Genomic DNA, 21,944 nt, shown 5'->3' on the forward strand with positions numbered 1-21,944 from the left:
TAACTATCAAACTGCATGCATGATATTTTTGGATTCGATCTCAAGACAAAAATAGTTAGTTGAACAAACTGTAAACAGTAGTGTATTTGAGTTTTTACATAATCACAGCACTGCGACATGTTATGAATATTAATCTATTGACCTGCAACTGATACTACCATTTATTATGATTATATATAATGTTTGTTTTCCTTTTACAACCAGCTTTTGATTTGTATTGAACAATATAAAGATTGGTTTCGGACAGATCTTTATACTTGATTTGATGAGATAGTGGTCCACTGCAGATTTGTCTCCCTACGTGTTTTTAATGATACCCTTCCCTCTTTGGTATGTTTACTTACACTCACACAATCATTAATCATTCTTTTAATCTTAATTAATTCCCATTAATGGCTGCTTGTTATGATCATTATACGATAAGTATAATACACTCTCTCTCTTTTAGCAGAAATACTTTTCTTTTGATATAGAAATTTGATAATTGGAGTTAGTTAATAATTGAATATGTTTTATACTTTTATTTACAATAAATTATTCTCTGTAAATGTGAACATCTCAATCATTGGAGTTAGTAGTTAACAGTTTTGTTTTGGTGTTGCACTTAATAATAACTATTTGTTAGAATTATAGTAAATTTTTATCATAGTTTAATACTACATATTAAAGCAACTATTGATAGGTAAATCATATCAATTTTTTAAAAAACTGATACGTAATTGTTACTCCTATAACTTATAACCGCATCGCAAGTCACAGTTACTTTTATATTTCAATGCTTGTTCTTATTATTCCAATCGCTCGGCATTAACTACACTCTGTTCGGTTATTGGTTTATTAGAAATCATGTGTTCCTTTTATTGTGTGCAGCATCATGTGTTCTAATGTCATCATTCGAAATTTCGAATCATAGCTAGTAAAGGCTAGCTAGTGGTTGATGGGAGAGAAGCACAGCAACATCTGTTGGGGACTTGGAGTGAATTTGGTTCCGTTAAGATATGTATTTTTTCTAGTAATATTATATAAAAACTATACAATAATAGATTTCTTCGTCATTGGGTAAACCCTGAATCGAACCTAAGAGTGACTGGACAGCTATCCATGTGGAGAACACTGGACTAAAGCCCCCACTGATTTAGAATATGTAGTTAGGAATAATATGTATCTTTTTAACACTTTTTAAACATATTTAAGGAAAGTGAATTCTACTTACTGTAGTTTGATCAATAATGGGCTTCTACATCATATTTTTCAGTTTGTTTTTTTTTCGTTTTCTTCAATAAACTTTATATTTTTCATAACATTATGTTATATATAAAACGAAAAAACGAAGAAAAACAGATGTGCAAGCTAATGCCTAACGTTTTCACCATTATGAATTTTTAGATCTTTACCTGAAAAAGTTTGTTTAATAATCCTGATTGGCAACTTGTTCAAAAAAAAAAAAATTGGAAATACATTTTGCCGACAAAGTAAAAAATATATAACGACATTAGTAAGAGCATGTGCATCGGTTGGGACAGAATTTTGGTCCTTTAATTATTTTATTCATATTTTGAAAGTTTCTTAAGTTTTGTATAGCATTGGTGTAGGACAAAGTTTGGTCCCTCAAATATATTAACCAAATGGATGTTGAAGATAATCTAGAGTATTCTACATGTGTATAAATGTTAGTTAAACCACATGGGAAACACTGTCTCTCCGCCCTTTTGAACATTGGACAAGTACATCAATACAGTGGCGATCCGATGACCACCGAGCTCCAGATTGGCCTGATCGTGAAAGTAGTCAAAANTTCATATTTTGAAAGTTTCTTAAGTTTTGTATAGCATTGGTGTAGGACAAAGTTTGGTCCCTCAAATATATTAACCAAATGGATGTTGAAGATAATCTAGAGTATTCTACATGTGTATAAATGTTAGTTAAACCACATGGGAAACACTGTCTCTCCGCCCTTTTGAACATTGGACAAGTACATCAATACAGTGGCGATCCGATGACCACCGAGCTCTAGATTGGCCTGATCGTGAAAGTAGTCAACATGCCCTGAAGCCTTGAGAACAGCCTCAAGTGTGACACTGGGGCATTCAATTTCCAACATATGCTCCTCATAAACGAAGTGCTGTAAAAAACACAAACATAGAAAAAATCAAGATCAAAGTAAAAATAAACAAAATATTGTGTAAGTAAGTGAATAAATGAATGAATGATGCTTACTTACTTCACGCCAAAATTTGAGGATATTATTCTTAAGAGCGAAGCCAGGAGGACCATAATCGTAAAAACCAGAGACACCACCGTAAATCTTGAAAGAAGGGAGGTAGAAAGAACACCGCAGGAGAGTGTTCCACAAGGTTTGTCGGAAAGCTTCACGGTCGTTTCCGGAGCTGAGCTGAGCCGGTTGTTGTTGTTCGGTAGGAGCGTCCATTGGAATCTGGATCGGAGCCAAGGGTATGTGAACAACAGAGCAGGTTTGGAATCGACCATTAAACATTTTCAAAGAGACTTTCATCAATGACTGAAAGAAAGCTGCTTGCTAAATGATTTAAGTAACAAAACATAATCCAGATTAACTTGGTCGTGACACAATACTACACACACTGATGATCAACTTGGTGACACAATAAAATAATTGCTCAGACTTAAAGCCTCAAGTTTCTCTAGTCCCATATTGGAATTAACAATTCGAGACCAAACCAAACCAGCAAACAAACACAAATCGAGACATGAGAGAATCTACACAATGCACAAAACGATATAATCTTTTGCCAAGTTTAAAACAAACACCCCAAAATGATCTAAGTAAGTAACAAACGTACCTTGTGAGTAATTAACTGGTTCTGCTGCAATGGATTCGAAACTCTGTAGCTAGAGATGATTGTACTGTTCCCTAAAGTGTTGACAAACAGAACAAAAAACCCAGAAACGAAAGATTAAAAGACAAGACAAGACAACCCCAACTCTTGTTAAATTATCAATCAATCTCACAGTCTGATGGGTACAAACCTGGTTGCAACTAAAAAGAGTCGACACTTTAGCAGAAATCTTAGGAGAAATCTAATCGCTGCCGCCGATGTTTAACCGATGAAAGATCTCAAGTCAGGAGCTTGATGAACAGAGGAAGCTGAATCAATCAGGAACAAGCGAGACGATTTCAACGGCGGCGTTGATGAGACGAGAGAGATACACTATCGGAAGAGTAAGAGAAATCGAGGAGAGACTTACGAGAGGAAATCAAACCGAAGAAGAAGAAGGGAGACGAATTAGAGAAGAACGGCAGAGATGTAGCACACGCTGCCACGTGTAGCGAAGGACGGAGATAAATACGTCCCTTTTTAAGGAACGTCCCTTTGATAATTGGCGAATTTCTATTTAAATTTAATAATTTTATACTGAAGGACGCAGCAAAGGAACGCTGCTGCCCATGCTCTAAGAANNNNAAGAACTCATTGTCAACTATGTTTTTGTAATGCAAAATGCAGTATAACGAGTAGGACCAGCCCATCACAATTAGCTAAAATGGCAACACAACCAGAAACTCTAATTCCAAAAATTGATCATCTCAAAACTGTGTAATTCCTTCCTCTTGAATTAAATTGGTCAAAACCAGGTTACACACGAACGAGAATCGCATAGATGAAAAGATAACCCTAGAATGCAAAAAAAAATTCCTCAAAACTCTTTGTTCCAACACAGATCAACAACTATGCTATCGATTCAGCAATTAGGAAACAACATTCACGGTGAAATAGCTTGTCCCCAAGCAACAATTCGAAAGAAATGGATATAATCAGAATTTTCAAATTGATTGGCTAACCTGCTGAGAAATCGATTCGTGAGCGACCTTGTAATCTTTGTAAAGAACAGAGAGTCCGATAAAAGACGCAGTCGCTGCTCTTCTCAACACGTACCCCATTCTTCTTCTTCTTTCCTTCTCTTCTCAAATCTCTTTGATTCTTCTATACGAATATTTTTTTTCTTTTTTGCTTTAGAGAAGAAGAGAAGACCAAACCGCGCACCAAACGACAGCAACTTATTACACGCCGCCACGTGTTAGGACGGACGAACCAAAATACGTCCCAATTCTAGATACGTTTCTTCCATTTTTCATTATTTTTGATTTAAATTTAAAATTTTTATTAGGTGGGACGGTGTCAATATATGCCGATGTACATGCCCTAACATGAAGTTTGGATATAAACCCAGTTTCTTTCATACACAAATTCAAATCAAATGTTTTGATACTAAATTGTAAAAATATACATAGAGTTTGCTCTTGGAAGACCAAAACGATAGCTATTGCTTTTTTTTTTTTTTTGTGTTAAAAAGCTATTTCTCTTACATTCGAACTTCTGCGAAGCCTTCATATATAGAATGAATTTTCTAAATTTCAAAATTAAAGTTGGTCAAATATACATATTTTTAAAGAATCATCGTTAAATTCAACGATGTGTTATGAAAAAAGAATCATTACACATAGTTATTACAAAAACTGTTACGATTAAATCTTTCAACTTTTATAGATTCACATTTTCGAGAAAAAGATCAAACATATTTAAAATATGTAGTGAGTAGCCTTTTTTAGTTTTTCTTTTAACCGTCTTGTCCTTTTTTTTGGTTGTCTTTTTGGGGGAAAAAAGCTGCCGTCAATTGAGAAAAATATGTCTCGAAGAATTGCGATTTGTTTAGTGGGGGATACTTTGATGGATAATTAATATTCCTATTAACGTAAAAAGAAGAATAAAACATCAAACATAAACAATACTACTATTTTCACATTTGCAATTTACAGTTACATATTTTTGTACTTGTTGTATATATAATTGAATATCCAATATCAATTAAAAAAAACTATGAAGAAATCAGAATTTATAAGCAACAACACAAATCGAAAAAAAAAAAAAAAATCGGTGATAAAAATCAGAGAGAAACAAGAACCGGATCGGTTTGTTTCCACTGTTACAGAAGAAGAAGGAAACAGCGGGAAACGTTACTTACCGTTACAAGGGAGAGAAGAGAAGAGTGTTATTCTTCTTTGCGTGGTTTTGGTCTGGAGGGTTTTGCAGGAACAACGTAACTGAGGAGGATCAATACAACAGGTAAGATTGTTCCAATGTAATATACGCTCCCATAGGCAGTGAGTGTTTCGTGCAAGCTTAACACCTAAGAGAGATTACAATTAACAAACAATGGTTTTAAAAATAAGGCATTAAAGAGTGATCGATCAATGTGATAGGAGAGAAAAGAGTTTGTAAATTACCATGAAACCGACGGCTGAGTAGTTGAGAACCAAAACTGTGTAAAGGAAGTTTATGAACACCATGCCTTTTCTCAACATTGCCATTTGCGGACTGATGGCTTGTTGCCACCGGTAAATAACTGCAACATAAAACAGAGTTAGATCAACAAGAGGATATATGCTAATGCCATTAGCAAAAGAGTGAAACTGGGAGAATTGTATATCACCCCGTGAGCCAGCAATCATCAGAGCTGATTGAACAAAGAACATCATATAGCCAGGATAGAGTCCCTGCAAATTGCATTGGATTCGATTAGTTAGTTTCCAGCTTTAGAATTGGAAAGAACACGAAGAGAATAGATGAAGAATAAAGAACTCACATGCCAAACCGCACTGACAGTTTGTGTAGCTAGTAACTGGAAGAAACCTGCTTTCTTCCCATTCTGGACAAGTCTCTCATACACATCTGCATTGTAAACAACATGAATAAGTGGATTGGATAGTCACTCACAATAAACTAAGTTTCACAGATCAACCGAAATTGTCTGCCTTTTTATGAATCTTCAAGTATCAGAAAACTACTTACAGTGACGGAGCCATGTGCTGACTTGTATGTTCCATACAAGCGGAATCTGAACCGCACTCTTAGCTAGTTCGACACCGAGAATGTCTACGTTCTTGGCACGGTCCCATTTAGGCTTTGGTGAAGCATCATTAGTCCAACCACTGAAACCCAAACCAGAGATGATAATTGAAGCCTCTGAAATTGACCAGATGAAGTAATACTTCCAACGGGCAGTGAATCCAGCCATGTATTGGTAACTAAACTTTCTCAAGAATCCCCATTCTTGGTACACGGGTTCAGTGAACCGAGTTAACGGGTATTGAGGTACTAAATAGAGATACAAAGCCATGCAGATTCCAGCTTGAAAAATAGCTCTGACTGTAGCTCCGAAAGGAGATGGCTGCTTTCTTTTATCTGAAGTATCCCAAATCTGAAAAGCACCACCAATGTTTACAAATTTACAGTCTAGTCTATAAAAATTCCAATGTTTTCTTGATAAACACAAAAGATCACAAGAAGAAGAAGAAGAAGCTTACCCCTTTCCCTTCGGTCCATTCAAGATAATCTTTCGTTTCATAAACGGGACCAGCAAAATGGCTACCGCAACAGAGGCAGTAACCAAAGTACTCAATCAAAGACGGCATCTGAATCAATCGGTGTTTCTTCTGAGCTTCACGTAGACCTTCCTCCTTCAACATCCCATCATTGTAATTCATCGCACACGAGATCACTTTCAGCGTTAACACCATTAACGCTCCTAATACATCCCAAACAAAAAATAAAAAGCCAGTTTAAAAAGCTACTAAACATTACTACTCAAGACCAAATTCATCACCTAACTCGTGAAAACAAGAGCATCCAAAGCATAAAGGAAGAAACTTTGATTCAATATAAACCCAATTCAACTTATTTACGTGAATGTAACAAAGAGATTAATCAGAATTCACCAACAACAACTTCATCAGTGAATCATAAGATGAGGAGAGTTACCAGTAGAGTCGATTCCTCCTTCTTTCCAAGCATCTCCACTCATGTAAAACACATGACTATCACCAAATTGTAACATAACTAAATCAGGCTTTTGTTCAACAATCTAAATCATAGCAAATAAGAAAAATTTGAGATTTTTGAGTAGTACCAGCCAATAAGATAAGCGAAACCGAGGAAGAAAGTGATGATTCCACACTTAGGTCTATAAACCGCCATTGAAGCATAACCGATCGTCATCGGAACAAGGAAGTGAAGGTTTGAGGAGAATCCAAACGAAAGGTAAGAGAGTAAAGCACCTGAAGCTGCAGCGTACAAGTGTTTACCGATTCCACTCGGAACGATTCGCCAAGCGAATGAAACAGGGATCGTGGCCACGAAACAGAGTAGGAAACGGAGAACGGCCACTGATACTCCGATCGAAGCAGCCATGGAACTCATATCCACCCATTCCATGGCTTTTTTTTTTTTTTTTTAACTCGAACCGAGTTTCTCCGGGAAGGGGGAAGAGAAGCTCTCTGATCTCTCTCGCCGCCGAGGCTATATGGATCCGGTCGTGTCGTGTCGTGTGCTTGTTCGCTTCTTTGTTTATAACGAAAGGTATCAAATTCACCAATAATAAACCGGTCGGTTCAATTTTAAAAACCAGATTGAAAATTAAAAACCATCGGTTTAATATAAAAACCCTAATTTCCTTTTTCCGCATCTTACAATCTCTCATTAACAGTTCTGTTATCGTCCTCCTTCTTTAGCCGTCGTTGCTTGATTCTACAGGTTCCTCTGTTCAAGTAAGTTTTTTTTTACTCTGTTTCGATTTGAAGGCACTAGATGTGGTATGGGTTGAGTTTGTTTCTTAGGGAGTGCTAAAAAAAAGCTGTGTTCTTTATTGATTAGGTTCAGGGATTAGACATGACGGGAGCTGGTAAGTTTGAAGCGAGCTCGAGTAGGATAGTGTTTGAGGACAGTGATGAAGAAGACCTTTCGTGTTCATCTGTGTCTTCTTCAGATGAGGAGGTTAGTAACTTAATATAATAAGAGTATTTGTTGATGAAACTTTAGACATTCTTGTTTGTTGATTTTGAATTTTGAATGTTGAATGGGGGAGTATAGGAAGAAGAAACAGAGAAAGAGTTGACATTTGAGGAAATACATAAGTTGCGAGCTGATGGGTCTAAGCCAGTTCCAAGGAAACCAAATCAAGTGAAGAAAACGGGTCGTGCTAACAAAAACAGGTACACGCATTGTTTCCCTTTTGTTCTTGTTTACCTTCTTGTTGGTTATGTTTTGTTAATCTTGAGTTTTTCATTTGTGATGAATTAGACCAGTGGAGTTGTGTTCTAAAAAGCCTGTGAGTCGTTATAGAGAAGTGATTCATGTTCCAAAGAAGGTAATTGAGAAAATTTTGAATCTCTATTTTTTCTCTTTATTTGTTCTATCTCTCCAAGTGTTTGATCTTGTGGGTGTAGAATTGTTGAGTTTTTTTTTTGTTAAAAGAGTTTCTTTGTTTGCATTCAGGAACCTCGTGATCCTCGCTTTGTTTCATTGGGTGGAAGACTTGACCTTGACGGGTATGTTTTCTCTTGTCAACATGACATTAGTTATTTTACTTATAATATGCTTCTTGTTCTTGTTTGAGTGAACATATAAGTTCTGTATCTTTTGTAGGTTTAAGAAGCGATACAATTTCTTCTTTGAGGATAAACTTCCTGTAGAAAGAGAGGTATTTTGATTGATTCACGCTTCATTCTGAAAGAAGTTCTTGCAATTTTCTGCGAGACTTTTTGTTTGATATTTTGGGGGGTTCTTAAAACAGGAATTGAAAAAGCAGCTAAAGAAAACAAAGAATCCAGAAGAGGCCAACAAATTGAAGAACGAGTTAACTTATGTTGTGAGTGATCCTTTCTTTGCCTCCTCCTCTGTTAATTTAAAAAACTCTCTGATCATTCTTTTGTTTCCTCACCTTTTTTTGTCTGTTATATATACCTCAGGAGAAAATGTTGAAATATGAACCATCAACAAAGAACAAGGGAGCAGCGATACTAACAGAACACAAAAAGCGAGAACGAGAAGCTGCGAAAGAAGGGAAAAAGCCTTACTATCTCAAAAAATGTATGTCCGGAGTCTTTTTACTCAAAATGTCCCATGTTTTGAGTTTTTTTTTTAACTTGCCAACAGTTTTACTGAATTGTTTTCTTTCTACTTATACAGCGGAAATCCGAAAGCAAACACTCGTCGAAAAGTACAACAGTCTCAAGGTATGTAAAATCAGTTTTTGACTTCACAAATATTTAAAGTGTTTGTATATAAAAACGGAATCACTGAATCAGTTTTTTGTTTTGATTACAATCCAGGAATCTGGGAAGCTTTCATCGTATCTTGACAAACGGAGGAAGAAGAATGCAACTAAGGATCATAGGTACATTCCCTACCGTCGATCAGAGGAATAGTGAGAGGCAGTTTTGCTATCAGACCGATCGCTCTCATCAATCCGTGACAATTTTGTGGTGCTATTTGTGATTACTGAATTGAAAGACAAATGCAGTATTATAACCTTTTAGTTTGTCGTCGGCTCTGTTAAGAGACGAGAGACTGTAGAGCCATCAGAGGGTTCATATACTTTACTTTTTCTTACTTTAATCAATTGTTTAATGTTTTTTTTTTCTAATTATAATTTTTAAGCATGAACGGATATAGTATCCAACGATTTATTTGATGAATCTGTAGATATATATATTACTACTTAGACATAATATAATGTCTGTTTACGAACATATGACATATCTATTCATGTATGTAAAATGAAGAAGTATAAACAAATACGTATGCACATGTTAGGTTAATGCACAATTTTGTGCCATAAACATAAGATATAAAAATCTCTGTATTCTCAATGTCAAGATAGTAATTTCTAGATTCTAAAATGATTGTATAATTAGATTTTAGGAGGTGTATTCCATCACACATTTTAAGTGATTTGTTTAATTTGAAATAATAAATCCTATGACAGTCATGGATTCAAGAAAATCTAATGAAATCAAAGTGATTTGAAAATCCACTCATAGTCTCATATTGACAACATTTTAGGATTGGAATATTTTTTTTAGTTAAAAATACAGAAATCTCATGATTTTAAATAAATTGGGGAAAATTTTACAATTGGGAGTGAGCAATGATTTGAATTTGACAGAGAAGTATATAACAAACGAAAAGTCTGAATCTTTTACACATTGAAGTATCATGAAGCAGATGAACTTAGGCACATCACAGGCGATTCCATGCATAGTTAAAACGCTGAGGAAGGATGCAAAGCCATACACAGTCTTGTGGAAATTGGGATTGGGATGATCAAGATGATGATGATGCAGTGAAGAGGGAAATTAAAGCCGGAGAAAGTGAATGTTTTGAGGAAAAAAAATTTGTTGCTGTTTTTGTTCTTGTTCTTGTGCTCTATATGTATATTATTGTTTTCTGATTAATGTATCTATACTCATATTTGCAGCAATTTTTGCTCAAAAATACTAATAAGGAAAGTTTTTGCAATTAATGCTACTAATGCAATTAATTCTGTCCCTCTAGCCATTTTATATGGACTTCTTAGTATTTTATGGACCTCTTAATAATTTATAATTTAAGAGCCTCTATTTATTTAGGTTGTAGACAAAACGAGGTCCAAAATTTCATAGGATCCGCAAAAATATACTCTTTTGCTAATAATCTAGACAAAATTTCCGGAAAATGAATTTGTAGACAAAATTTCCAGAAAATCACATTGAAATAACTATGACATTAATGATATTCTCAATTGCCAAAATAATTCTGAATACAAATGAGTAGACCCTTAATTTATCAGGCATTTAAACTTTAAAAACTATTATTTGGTTTATTCCGGTTCTTTATTTTAAAGATTTTTAAAAGGTTAAATATGAAAATATTAAAACTTTTAAAAAGTTAAATATGATAAATATTATACCGTAGATACACAATAAATATTAAAAGTTAAGATGATATAGTGTGAGTTAAAATATCTTCGGACGGGTTTATATAGCGGAACAGGTTTTATCAATATTTATATAAATTGAAAAATATCAGTAATTCGGTGTTACACGGGTAAAACATCATTTCATTATTTTGTTAATACTGTCAGTATCAGAGAATAGACATATGTAATTAAATTTCAATAAATTTTATATAAAAAATAATTTTTATTGCGGTATTATATGGTTTATTTAATAATTATTATATAATTATAACATATTTAACCAACAAATACAATTTATAATTTTAATATTTTAATTATAAATAATTTTGCCCCGCGGTATACCGCGGGTCCTAATCTAGTTTTAATTCTAAACTTAGGCCTTGAATGGAAACATAGTAATTGCGGTTTTCTAAGTGCGTTATTCAAAAAACTGTTTTATACACCATTCACAAAAAAAAGTTGTCATTAGCGTTTTTCTTAAAAAGTGAAAAAGTCATGTATGCGTTTTTCAAGGAGTGTTATTAACAAACGGACCGCACTTGTTTTCATGACTATCAATTACCCAGCGGTTTGTGTAACATCCGCGAACCAGATTTTGTGATTTTGGGAGGAGTGTCGATCGACACCCTAGTGGCATCGATCGACACCACTAATTTCTGGGTTCGACCGGTTTGTTTTAATTCGCGATTTTTTGATTGGGATGGTTTGGTTAGTGGTTTAACCGGGTATTTAAAGGGGAAATCGACAAAATAAGGGTTTAGTCTTTTTCCTCTGTCGCCGTTTGTGTTTTTGAGAGGAAAAGGGAGAAAAGTGTGTTCTTGTGTTTCCTAAGTGAGATTGCTGGCTATTCTTGAGTTTTCTGTTGCTGGGAACGAAGGAGAAGCTTCCTAAAGAGTTGCTCTACTGTTCTTCGACCTTTTTCCTTCTGTATTTTGAGGTGAGTGCTTGACCATGGTTGATCTAAGCATGAGATCTCTCTTGTTTTGGCTGTTTCCTTGTCTTTTGTGGTGTTTGCTTGCTTGGGTTCTTTGTTTTTCGTGATTCCCAGTGATTTCTGAGGCATTTGGGTGAGTTTAAGACGATTTCGGGGTGGATTGAATCGGAAGTTCGTTGTTCGGATTCGCGCAGATCGTGTCTGCAGAAGAGGCATCGATCGACACCTTGGGTGGAGCATCGGTCGACACTGTTTGTGGAGCATCGGTCGACACTCTCTTGTGGCATCGGTCGACACTGTTTGTGGAGCATCGGTCGACACTCTCTTGTAGCATCGGTCGATACCAGTCTCAACCGAGACTTGTTTTTCCTGGTTTGATGTATTGCTTGTGTTTGTTTGCTTGCTTAGACTTGGGGGTTCTCAAATGCTTGTGTGTATAACCTAGTAGATGGGAGGACGGCCTCACTAAGTATTTATGATAATACTTACGCATCTCAATTGTTGTTTGTGGTGTGCAGGTAAAGGAAAAGTGTGATCGTGGAATCAAGGGCTATGAGGAGGAGGATGTTCTAGAGACTTGATTGATTGTGGTCTAGCTGTTGTTAGGTTGCTAGATTAAGTCAAAGGAACATTGTAGGATGTTAGTTGTTGGTTATCTCTTTATTTGATTGATGTTATTGGTTATTGGATTTGAATGTTGGAATTCTTTTGGTTTAATGGAATTTGTTTTATTTGATTATCCGCGGTTATTGATTGATGTTAGGATGTTAGTGGGTATGGGACCACTAGTAAATTAAGGTATTAAAAAAAAAAAAACGGGAAGGGTTGTTTCAATTTGGTATCAGAGCCCTTACGGTTCTAGGTCTAGGGTTCATTGTGCTTTTGCTGTTGATGTTTAGGATTACATGCTATAATTGATTGTGTGATTGGCAATTGTGTGTGGCATGAAGTCCTAGAACATCCTCTTCGAGCCTGATTGTGATTCCACGGTGAGTTGTGTTTCTTGTGTATTAGAATTATTGTTTGCTTAGCCTTCTGTTCTTGGATGATACAGATGGTTAGGGGTGAGGATGCTGTTGGTCGCGGTCGTGGTCGTGGGCGTGGTCGTGGTCGGGGTCGGGGACGAGGTCAGGTTCCTGAGGCCAGTGTGAGTGTGACCCAGAGCATGGCCAGTGAGGAGGTGGCGGAGTCACAGGTTCATCCTAGTGTGTCTGGAGACCAGGCTGGTTTGGGTGACGGCAGGGCGGATGGGCCCGGTGTCGGTCACGGTGTTGCCCCGGGTGTGGGGGTTGCAGCGGGAGGTGCTCCAGGCAGGGAGGATGTCTTGATGGACTTGCTAGCTCAGGTTTTGCAGCGACTTCCAGCAGTTGTGCGGCCAGTGGTTGGTGGGCAGGATCCAGTAGTGCTGCCAGTGGATGGTGGGCAGGATCCGATAGTGCCGCCAGTGGGTGGTGGGCAGGGTCCAGCGGTGCAGCCTGTGGCGGGTTTGCAGGCAGGTGTGCAGCCGGGGGCCGAGGTAGTGGATGCACAGTATGTGCGGATGATGGAGCAGCTGCGGCATGTGGGAGCCGGGTATTTCTCAGGAAGTACCGATCCGAGTGTAGCGGATGAGTGGAGAGAGCGGATGGAGGATATTTTCCTTTCGCTTAGGTGTCCCGACCGGTACAGGGTGGATCTGGCAGTGTTTTACTTGTCAGGAGATGCTCGTGTGTGGTGGAGGTCGGTGACAGCACGGAGGGTGCAGCGGGGTATGTCTTGGGGAGATTTTGTGGGGGAGTTTAACTCCAAGTATTTTCCTCAGGAGGCTCTTGATCGTATGGAGGCACGGTTCTTGGGTTTGACTCAGGGGGACCGTACAGTGCGGGAACTGGATGCAGAGTTCAGTCGGCTTGTGGGGTATGCAGGCCGGGCTTGGGAGCCAGAGTCAGCTCAGGTGCGGAGGTTCTTGCTGGCTTTGCGAGATGATTTGAGGACTCGGTGCAGAGTGAGGAGCTATGCCACGAGGGCGGAGCTGGTTGAGGTTGCAGCTGGGATAGAGGATGACTTGAGGTCACAGTTAGTGGTGGTCAGTCCAGCGGTTCGTTCAGAGGAGACATTGGAGCAGAGCATTCCAAACAAGGATAGGCAGTTGGAGCAAAGGCGTAAAAGGAAGCGGGAAGAGACGACAGTGGCGAACCAAGGTGGCCAGAGAGGTTATGGGAGCGGGAGCATGGATCACGTGTCGGCAAGCGGGGCCAGGGGAGGTGATTCGCAGGAGTACCGTCGAGTGTGTTATCATTGCGGGGAGGAAGGGCATATCAGGCCTTTCTGTCCTAAGAGGAGGCAGATGATGGAGGTTGCAGCGCAGCCGAAGGGAGGACCGGGTGTCCATTCCGGCGCTTAGTTTTAGCTTATGTATTCTTTCTTTCATTATGTATTTTCATTTGGAGTTGTAAACGATTATTGCATTTGAGGTTCTAATAAAAGTTGGAGTTCTTTGGTTTTGGGATTTGTGAAAAATCACTGGAAAGGAAATAGCACGGGAGTCTATAAATGGAAAGTTTCCATAAATAGAAGGTTGCTATAAATGGAAAGTTTCTAAAAATAGAAGTTTCCAGAAATGGAAAGTGTTGAGGTAGATCTAGTCGGGAGATACTCGTTGACATCGGACTTATTTGCTCAGGATTGTGTGGGCCCAAATCATGTGATACCGATAGCTCAATGGACTTTGTGGCCAGAGAGTGGGAGTGGTATGTTTGCTTCGGATGACGATCCGTGAGCGCGCTTTAGGGTGACGACCTTAGAGCGGGATTGTGAGACTCCCTGGATACCGTAGCTGTGAGCCGTGGCTCGGCAGTGAGCCGGTATGTCTCGAGGGTTGCGACCCGAGAGCGGGGGGAGTGGGCGTGTGAGACTCCCTGGATACCGTAGCTGTAGGCTGTGGCCTGGCAGTGAGCCGGTATGACTCGAAGGTTGCGACCTGAGAGCGGGGGGAGTGTGTGTGTGAGTGACTTCCTGGATGCCGTAGCTTAAGGCGGTTGGCCTGATAGCGAGCCGGCATGATTCGTTGGTTGCGACCACGGACGGGGGAAGCACTGAGTTGTGAGCAAATAGTGTCTTTGATGTGAGTATATTGACTAGAGGGAGACCTCGTGGTTCAGTCGGAGGTGTGCGGGCTGTTGCGACAGTTGCACGGGAAACCTTGGCTGACGGTGTTCAGTCTGGTCGGAGGACGTGCAGACCGTGTTGACGGTGGCACGGAGGTCCTTGACAGATGGACAGTGTTGCGGGATTCGAGGACGAATCCTTATTGGTGGGGGAGAATTGTAACATCCGCGAACCAGATTTTGTGATTTTGGGAGGAGTGTCGATCGACACCCTAGTGGCATCGATCGACACCACTAATTTCTGGGTTCGACCGGTTTGTTTTAATTCGCGATTTTTTGATTGGGATGGTTTGGTTAGTGGTTTAACCGGGTATTTAAAGGGGAAATCGACAAAATAAGGGTTTAGTCTTTTTCCTCTGTCGCCGTTTGTGTTTTTGAGAGAAAAAGGGAGAAAAGTGTGTTCTTGAGTTTCCTAAGAGAGATTTAGTGAGATTGCTGGCTATTCTTGAGTTTTCTGTTGCTGGGAACGAAGGAGAAGCTTCCTAAAGAGTTGCTCTACTGTTCTTCGACCTTTTTCCTTCTGTATTTTGAGGTGAGTGCTTGACCATGGTTGATCTAAGCATGAGATCTCTCTTGTTTTGGCTGTTTCCTTGTCTTTTGTGGTGTTTGCTAGTTTGTGTTCTTTGTTTTTCGTGATTCCCAGTGATTTCTGAGGCATTTGGGTGAGTTTAAGACGATTTCGGGGTGGATTGAATCAGAAGTTCGTTGTTCGGATTCGCGCAGATCGTGTCTGCAGAAGAGGCATCGATCGACACCTTGGGTGGAGCATCGGTCGACACTGTTTGTGGAGCATCGGTCGACACTCTCTTGTGGCATCGGTCGACACTGTTTGTGGAGCATCGGTCGACACTCTCTTGTAGCATCGGTCGATACCAGTCTCAACCGAGACTTGTTTTTCCTGGTTTGATGTATTGCTTGTGTTTGTTTGCTTGCTTAGACTTGGGGGTTCTCAAATGCTTGTGTGTATAACCTAGTAGATGGGAGGACGGCCTCACTAAGTATTTATGATAATACTTACGCATCTCAATTGTTGTTTGTGGTGTGCAGGTAAAGGAAAAGTGTGATCGTGGAATCAAGGGCTATGAGGAGGAGGATGTTCTAGAGACTTGATTGATTGTGGTCTAGCTGTTGTTAGGTTGCTAGATTAAGTCAAAGGAACATTGTAGGATGTTAGTTGTTGGTTATCTCTTTATTTGATTGATGTTATTGGTTATTGGATTTGAATGTTGGAATTCTTTTGGTTTAATGGAATTTGTTTTATTTGGTTATCCGCTGTTATTGATTGATGTTAGGATGTTAGTGGGTATGGGACCACTAGTAAATTAAGGTTTTAAAAAAAAAAAAAAACGGGAAGGGTTGTTTCAATTTGGTATCAGAGCCCTTACGGTTCTAGGTCTAGGGTTCATTGTGCTTTTGCTGTTGATGTTTAGGATTACATGCTATAATTGATTGTGTGATTGGCAATTGTGTGTGGCATGAAGTCCTAGAACATCCTCTTCGAGCCTGGTTGTGATTCCACGGTGAGTTGTGTTTCTTGTGTATTAGAATTATTGTTTGCTTAGCCTTCTGTTCTTGGATGATACAGATGGTTAGGGGTGAGGATGCTGTTGGTCGCGGTCGTGGTCGTGGGCGTGGTCGTGGTCGGGGTCGGGGACGAGGTCAGGTTCCTGAGGCCAGTGTGAGTGTGACCCAGAGCATGGCCAGTGAGGAGGTGGCGGAGTCACAGGTTCATCCTAGTGTGTCTGGAGACCAGGCTGGTTTGGGTGACGGCAGGGCGGATGGGCCCGGTGTCGGTCACGGTGTTGCCCCGGGTGTGGGGGTTGCAGCGGGAGGTGCTCCAGGCAGGGAGGATGTCTTGATGGACTTGCTAGCTCAGGTTTTGCAGCGACTTCCAGCAGTTGTGCCGCCAGTGGTTGGTGGGCAGGATCCGGTAGTGCCGCCCGTGGGTGGTGGGCAGGGTCCAGCGGTGCAGCCTGTGGTGGGTTTGCAGGCAGGTGTGCAGCCGGGGGCCGAGGTAGTGGATGCTCAGTATGTGCGGATGATGGAGCAGCTGCGGCATGTGGGAGCAGGGTATTTCTCAGGAAGTACCGATCCGAGTGTAGCGGATGAGTGGAGAGAGCGGATGGAGGATATTTTCCTTTCGCTTAGGTGTCCCGACCGGTACAGGGTGGATCTGGCAGTGTTTTACTTGTCAGGAGATGCTCGTGTGTGGTGGAGGTCGGTGACAGCACGGAGGGTGCAGCGGGGTATGTCTTGGGGAGATTTTGTGGGGGAGTTTAACTCCAAGTATTTTCCTCAGGAGGCTCTTGATCGTATGGAGGCACGGTTCTTGGGTTTGACTCAGGGGGACCGTACAGTGCGGGAACTGGATGCAGAGTTCAGTCGGCTTGTGGGGTATGCAGGCCGGGCTTGGGAGCCAGAGTCGGCTCAGGTGCGGAGGTTCTTGCTGGCTTTGCGAGATGATTTGAGGACTCGGTGCAGAGTGAGGAGCTATGCCACGAGGGCGGAGCTGGTTGAGGTTGCAGCTGGGATAGAGGATGACTTGAGGTCACAGTTAGTGGTGGTCAGTCCAGCGGTTCGTTCAGAGGAGACATTGGAGCAGAGCATTCCAAACAAGGATAGGCAGTTGGAGCAAAGGCGTAAAAGGAAGCGGGAAGAGACGACAGTGGCGAACCAAGGTGGCCAGAGAGGTTATGGGAGCGGGAGCATGGATCACGTGTCGGCAAGCGGGGCCAGGGGAGGTGATTCGCAGGAGTACCGTCGAGTGTGTTATCATTGCGGGGAGGAAGGGCATATCAGGCCTTTCTGTCCTAAGAGGAGGCAGATGATGGAGGTTGCAGCGCAGCCGAAGGGAGGACCGGGTGTCCATTCCGGCGCTTAGTTTTAGCTTATGTATTCTTTCTTTCATTATGTATTTTCATTTGGAGTTGTAAACGATTATTGCATTTGAGGTTCTAATAAAAGTTGGAGTTCTTTGGTTTTGGAATTTGTGAAAAATCACTGGAAAGGAAATAGCACGGGAGTCTATAAATGGAAAGTTTCCATAAATAGAAGATTGCTATAAATGGAAAGTTTCTAAAAATAGAAGTTTCCAGAAATGGAAAGTGTTGAGGTAGATCTAGTCGGGAGATACTCGTTGACATCGGACTTATTTGCTCAGGATAGTGTGAGCCCAACTCATGTGATACCGATAGCTCAATGGACTTTGTGGCCAGAGAGTGGGAGTGGTATGTTTGCTTCGGATGACGATCCGTGAGCGCGCTTTAGGGTGACGACCTTAGAGCGGGATTTTGAGACTCCCTGGATACCGTAGCTGTGAGCCGTGGCTCGGCAGTGAGCCGGTATGTCTCGAGGGTTGCGACCCGAGAGCGGGGGGAGTGGGCGTGTGAGACTCCCTGGATACCGTAGCTGTAGGCTGTGGCCTGGCAGTGAGCCGGTATGACTCGAAGGTTGCGACCTGAGAGCGGGGGGAGTGTGTGTGTGAGTGACTTCCTGGATGCCGTAGCTTAAGGCGGTTGGCCTGATAGCGAGCCGGCATGATTCGTTGGTTGCGACCACGGACGGGGGAAGCACTGAGTTGTGAGCAAATAATGTCTAGGATGTGAGTATATTGACTAGAGGGAGACCTCATGGTTCAGTCGGAGGTGTGCGGGCTGTTGCGACAGTGCACGGGAAACCTTGGCTGACGGTATTTAGTCCGGTCGGAGGACGTGCGGGCCGTGTTGACGATGGCACGGAGGTTCTTGACGGATGGACGGTGTTGCGGGATTCGAGGACGAATCCTTATTGGTGGGGGAGAATTGTAACATCCGCGAACCAGATTTTGTGATTTTGGGAGGAGTGTCGATCGACACCCTAGTGGCATCGATCGACACCACTAATTTCTGGGTTCGACCGGTTTGATTTAATTCGCGATTTTTCGATTGGGATGGTTTGGTTAGTGGTTTAACCGGGTATTTAAAGGGGAAATCGACAAAATGAGGGTTTAGTCTTTTTCCTCTGTCGCCGTTTTGTGTTTTTGGAGAGAAAAAGGGAGAAAAGTGTGTTCTTGAGATTCCTAAGAGAGATTTAGTGAGATTGCTGGCTATTCTTGAGTTTTCTGTTGCTGGGAACGAAGGAGAAGCTTCCTAAGGAGTTGCTCTACTGTTCTTCGACCTTTTCCTTCTGTATTTTGAGGTGAGTGCTTGACCATGGTTGATCTAAGCATGAGATCTCTCTTGTTTTGGCTGTTTCCTTGTCTTTTGTGGTGTTTGCTTGCTTGGGTTCTTTGTTTTTCGTGATTCCCAGTGATTTCTGAGGCATTTGGGTGAGTTTAAGACGATTTCGGGGTGGATTGAATCGGAAGTTCGTCGTTCGGATTCGCGCAGATCGTGTCTGCAGAAGAGGCATCGATCGACACCTTGGGTGGAGCATCGGTCGACACTGTTTGTGGAGCATCGGTCGACACTCTCTTGTGGCATCGGTCGACACTGTTTGTGGAGCATCGGTCGACACTCTCTTGTAGCATCGGTCGATACCAGTCTCAACCGAGACTTGTTTTTCCTGGTTTGATGTATTGCTTGTGTTTGTTTGCTTGCTTAGACTTGGGGGTTCTCAAATGCTTGTGTGTATAACCTAGTAGATGGGAGGACGGCCTCACTAAGTATTTATGATAATACTTACGCATCTCAATTGTTGTTTGTGGTGTGCAGGTATGTGACGTGGAATCATGGCGATGAAGAGGAGGATGAACTAGGGTCTCGTTTGTGTGTTGTTGATGTTTGTTATATTGTTTAGGATGGAACCTTGGCTAAAGATATGATAGGTTGATCGATAGAATGCTTAGGATTGTTATTGTATGGTTGGTATGTTTCTGCTGTGTGTACTGGTTGTTATTGGTTTAATTTAGTAGTATAGGCTGCATAATTGTTTACATTGTATTTAATTATTAAAAAAAAAAGATCGGGTTGTTTCATTTTGTTTAAAAAAACGCTACAAATAAGTTTTTTTGTTGTCAAGCTACAGTAAGTTTTTATGTATTTAATTTATGATTAATAATGATTAATAAAAGGAATAACAATCAACGTATTATATTTTAACAAATGTCTCTATGTTAAACATGTTTATCATATAAATTGTTAAAATCATACATAAATCAGTTATTTTTTAAATATATTTTTATTATTTTAATGAACAAAAAATTACATGATAAATAATAAATTCATAAATAAATTTTGGATTTTTAGGTTCATAAATAATAAATGAAAATACTATTTCACTAGTAATAAAGAAAATGTTTAAATCTATAAATATATATTAATATGATATATTTATTTTTAGTGTTTATTTATAATATATAATTATATTTTGATTAATTTTTGTATTAGTGGTTTATAAATATCTGTTTTTGTTTATTTATTAATAAGGAAAAAATTAATTAATTATTAAATATATATATATATATATATAATCCGCACCGCAAGTAGTTTTTTCACCAATCAAACATTATTCTGTACCGCTTATTTTGTACAAACCGCACTTGTCGCGCAAATATATTTCTCCCGCACGAACCGCAGTTGAACCGTACCGCTTTTCCACACAACCAACACCGCAGTCACCATTTGGACCTTAGGCATTGCCCATAAAAGATACAGAGAGCAGTAGAAGAAAGAGTATTTTTTTTTTAATATATAATCATAACCGATTTGCATGCATTAATGTGACATAATAATTCATCGTGATTGATACAAACAACCAGTGTTCAAGAAAGCGCTAGGCGGTATCTGAGCGGTGATCCAGCGCCTAGCGCCTAGAACGCCTAATCGGGGCCTAGACGGTTTTTAGGCGGTTTAGGCGTTTACAACATAAAACATTATATATATAAAATTATGTATAAATATATGTTAGAAAAATAAAAATAAATATAAATTATATACAAAATTAAGAAAAATACATTTATTTAAATTATATTAACAACATATAAACATTTATAATTACGTATATAGATATAAAACTTAATAATTTAAATATATATAGTTAAAAATCAAAAATAAATATTAAAATTAAATTAATGTAATTTTAAGCGGTTTAGGCGGTTATGTAGGCGCCTGCTGAGCGCCTAGCGCCTAGACGGCGCCTAGCGCCTAGATGGCGCCTAGGCGGCCGCCTAGACCGCTTTCTAACACTGCAAACAACAAACTTAAACGGTTCATATCATTTTTTAGATCGTTACTTTAATACAATAAATATATAAAAACTATTTATTTATTGCACATAAGTGGCCTTATGTCTGCTAAAGTTACAGAAAACCAAAGCAGATGGTAAAAACTCAAGCGAGTCTTCCTGTGAAGCACCTGATTAAGCATAAAATCTGTCTGAGGTCTCAAGTGACACCCACTTATTAGCATTGCTTGGAACAGTAATGAGAAATGGAGGTGGAGCTCAAGCTCCATCTTCCCATCCTTTCAAAATTTGTTACCCACGACACAACCACGGTAACAAATTTTGAAATGATGAGAAAATGGAGGTGGAGCTTTAGCTTCTGACTCAACCAGAAGGTAAAAGGAGAAAAGTCCCGTCACCTAGGTTCGAGTAGCATTGACCACGGTAGTTCGAAATTTAACATGGTTTTCCCCGGCTCCAGGAGATTAGTATTTAGGTTTAGGAAGATTAGGATCACTCCTGAGTTATAAAAAAAAAATTGATGAGGAAGTTGTGTGTTACTTGTGAATGTGGTGGTGGTAATCTGTGTTGTTATTGTTTGTTTATATAGATGGACTCTTGATTTGCTTTACTTAGTTATAATGGGTAATATATATTTCTTACAATTCATTTCACAATTGAAGATGATATTGTTCCGTTAATGGCATAGAAATATGCATTTACATGAAACTTACAGCCTTTTTAATGCAGATATTTACTTAAAATACATGAATCTGTACAACTGTGAGCCGAGAACAAATAGAGAAAACAATTTTTTTTATTTTTTTTTTTACTTTGGTAATGATCCACAATTGTTTTATTTGAAACCAAATAAACAATTTATTCTTATTTTCTGATGAATAAACAGCCAAATTTCAAAACAAAATATGAGAACAAAGACTAATCTTATATGT

General features: G+C 39.7%; 3 protein-coding genes across 3 annotated transcripts; 1 reads left to right on the forward strand and 2 right to left on the reverse strand.

The window, feature by feature from the left end:
- Nucleotides 1,895-3,042, reverse strand: LOC104755534 (glycine--tRNA ligase, mitochondrial 1-like). The gene is made up of 3 exons (XM_010477932.2): nt 3,007-3,042; nt 2,222-2,434; nt 1,895-2,122 (listed from the first exon to the last, which is right to left on the reverse strand). The coding sequence occupies exons 2-3, from the start codon at nt 2,426-2,428 to the stop codon at nt 1,919-1,921; spliced, it is 411 nt and encodes a 136-aa protein (XP_010476234.1). The 5' UTR covers nt 2,429-2,434; nt 3,007-3,042; the 3' UTR covers nt 1,895-1,918.
- Nucleotides 4,754-7,349, reverse strand: LOC104755535 (lysophospholipid acyltransferase 1). Its single transcript, XM_010477933.2, has 8 exons — nt 6,943-7,349; nt 6,795-6,850; nt 6,341-6,561; nt 5,826-6,234; nt 5,620-5,705; nt 5,467-5,530; nt 5,261-5,379; nt 4,754-5,163 (listed from the first exon to the last, which is right to left on the reverse strand). Exons 1-8 carry the CDS (start codon nt 7,245-7,247, stop codon nt 5,026-5,028), a joined length of 1,398 nt encoding a protein of 465 aa, XP_010476235.1. The 5' UTR covers nt 7,248-7,349; the 3' UTR covers nt 4,754-5,025.
- Nucleotides 7,501-9,476, forward strand: LOC104755536 (rRNA biogenesis protein rrp36). The gene is made up of 10 exons (XM_010477934.1): nt 7,501-7,579; nt 7,686-7,805; nt 7,902-8,023; nt 8,112-8,178; nt 8,307-8,359; nt 8,457-8,511; nt 8,605-8,679; nt 8,780-8,900; nt 9,000-9,046; nt 9,143-9,476. The coding sequence occupies exons 2-10, from the start codon at nt 7,701-7,703 to the stop codon at nt 9,236-9,238; spliced, it is 741 nt and encodes a 246-aa protein (XP_010476236.1). The 5' UTR covers nt 7,501-7,579; nt 7,686-7,700; the 3' UTR covers nt 9,239-9,476.

This window comes from Camelina sativa, chromosome 17 (genome assembly GCF_000633955.1).
Source record: "Camelina sativa cultivar DH55 chromosome 17, Cs, whole genome shotgun sequence".
Classification (NCBI taxonomy): Eukaryota; Viridiplantae; Streptophyta; class Magnoliopsida; order Brassicales; family Brassicaceae; genus Camelina; species Camelina sativa.

What these genes read in the sequence shown, in the direction of transcription:
- LOC104755534 (XM_010477932.2), bottom strand. Translation starts at nt 2,428, where the DNA reads ATGGACGCTCCTACCGAACAACAACAACCGGCTCAGCTCAGCTCCGGA. An exon ending in TCCTCAAATTTTGGCGTGAA is followed by an intron (nt 2,123 to 2,221) that starts GTAAGTAAGCAT and finishes TGTTTTTTACAG; the next exon opens with CACTTCGTTTATGAGGAGCA.
- LOC104755535 (XM_010477933.2), bottom strand. Translation starts at nt 7,247, where the DNA reads ATGGAATGGGTGGATATGAGTTCCATGGCTGCTTCGATCGGAGTATCA. An exon ending in GATGATTGCTGGCTCACGGG is followed by an intron (nt 5,380 to 5,466) that starts GTGATATACAAT and finishes TTTATGTTGCAG; the next exon opens with TTATTTACCGGTGGCAACAA. An exon ending in ACTCAGCCGTCGGTTTCATG is followed by an intron (nt 5,164 to 5,260) that starts GTAATTTACAAA and finishes AATCTCTCTTAG; the next exon opens with GTGTTAAGCTTGCACGAAAC.
- LOC104755536 (XM_010477934.1), top strand. Translation starts at nt 7,701, where the DNA reads ATGACGGGAGCTGGTAAGTTTGAAGCGAGCTCGAGTAGGATAGTGTTT. An exon ending in TGTCTTCTTCAGATGAGGAG is followed by an intron (nt 7,806 to 7,901) that starts GTTAGTAACTTA and finishes GGGGGAGTATAG; the next exon opens with GAAGAAGAAACAGAGAAAGA. An exon ending in AGAACGAGTTAACTTATGTT is followed by an intron (nt 8,680 to 8,779) that starts GTGAGTGATCCT and finishes TATATACCTCAG; the next exon opens with GAGAAAATGTTGAAATATGA.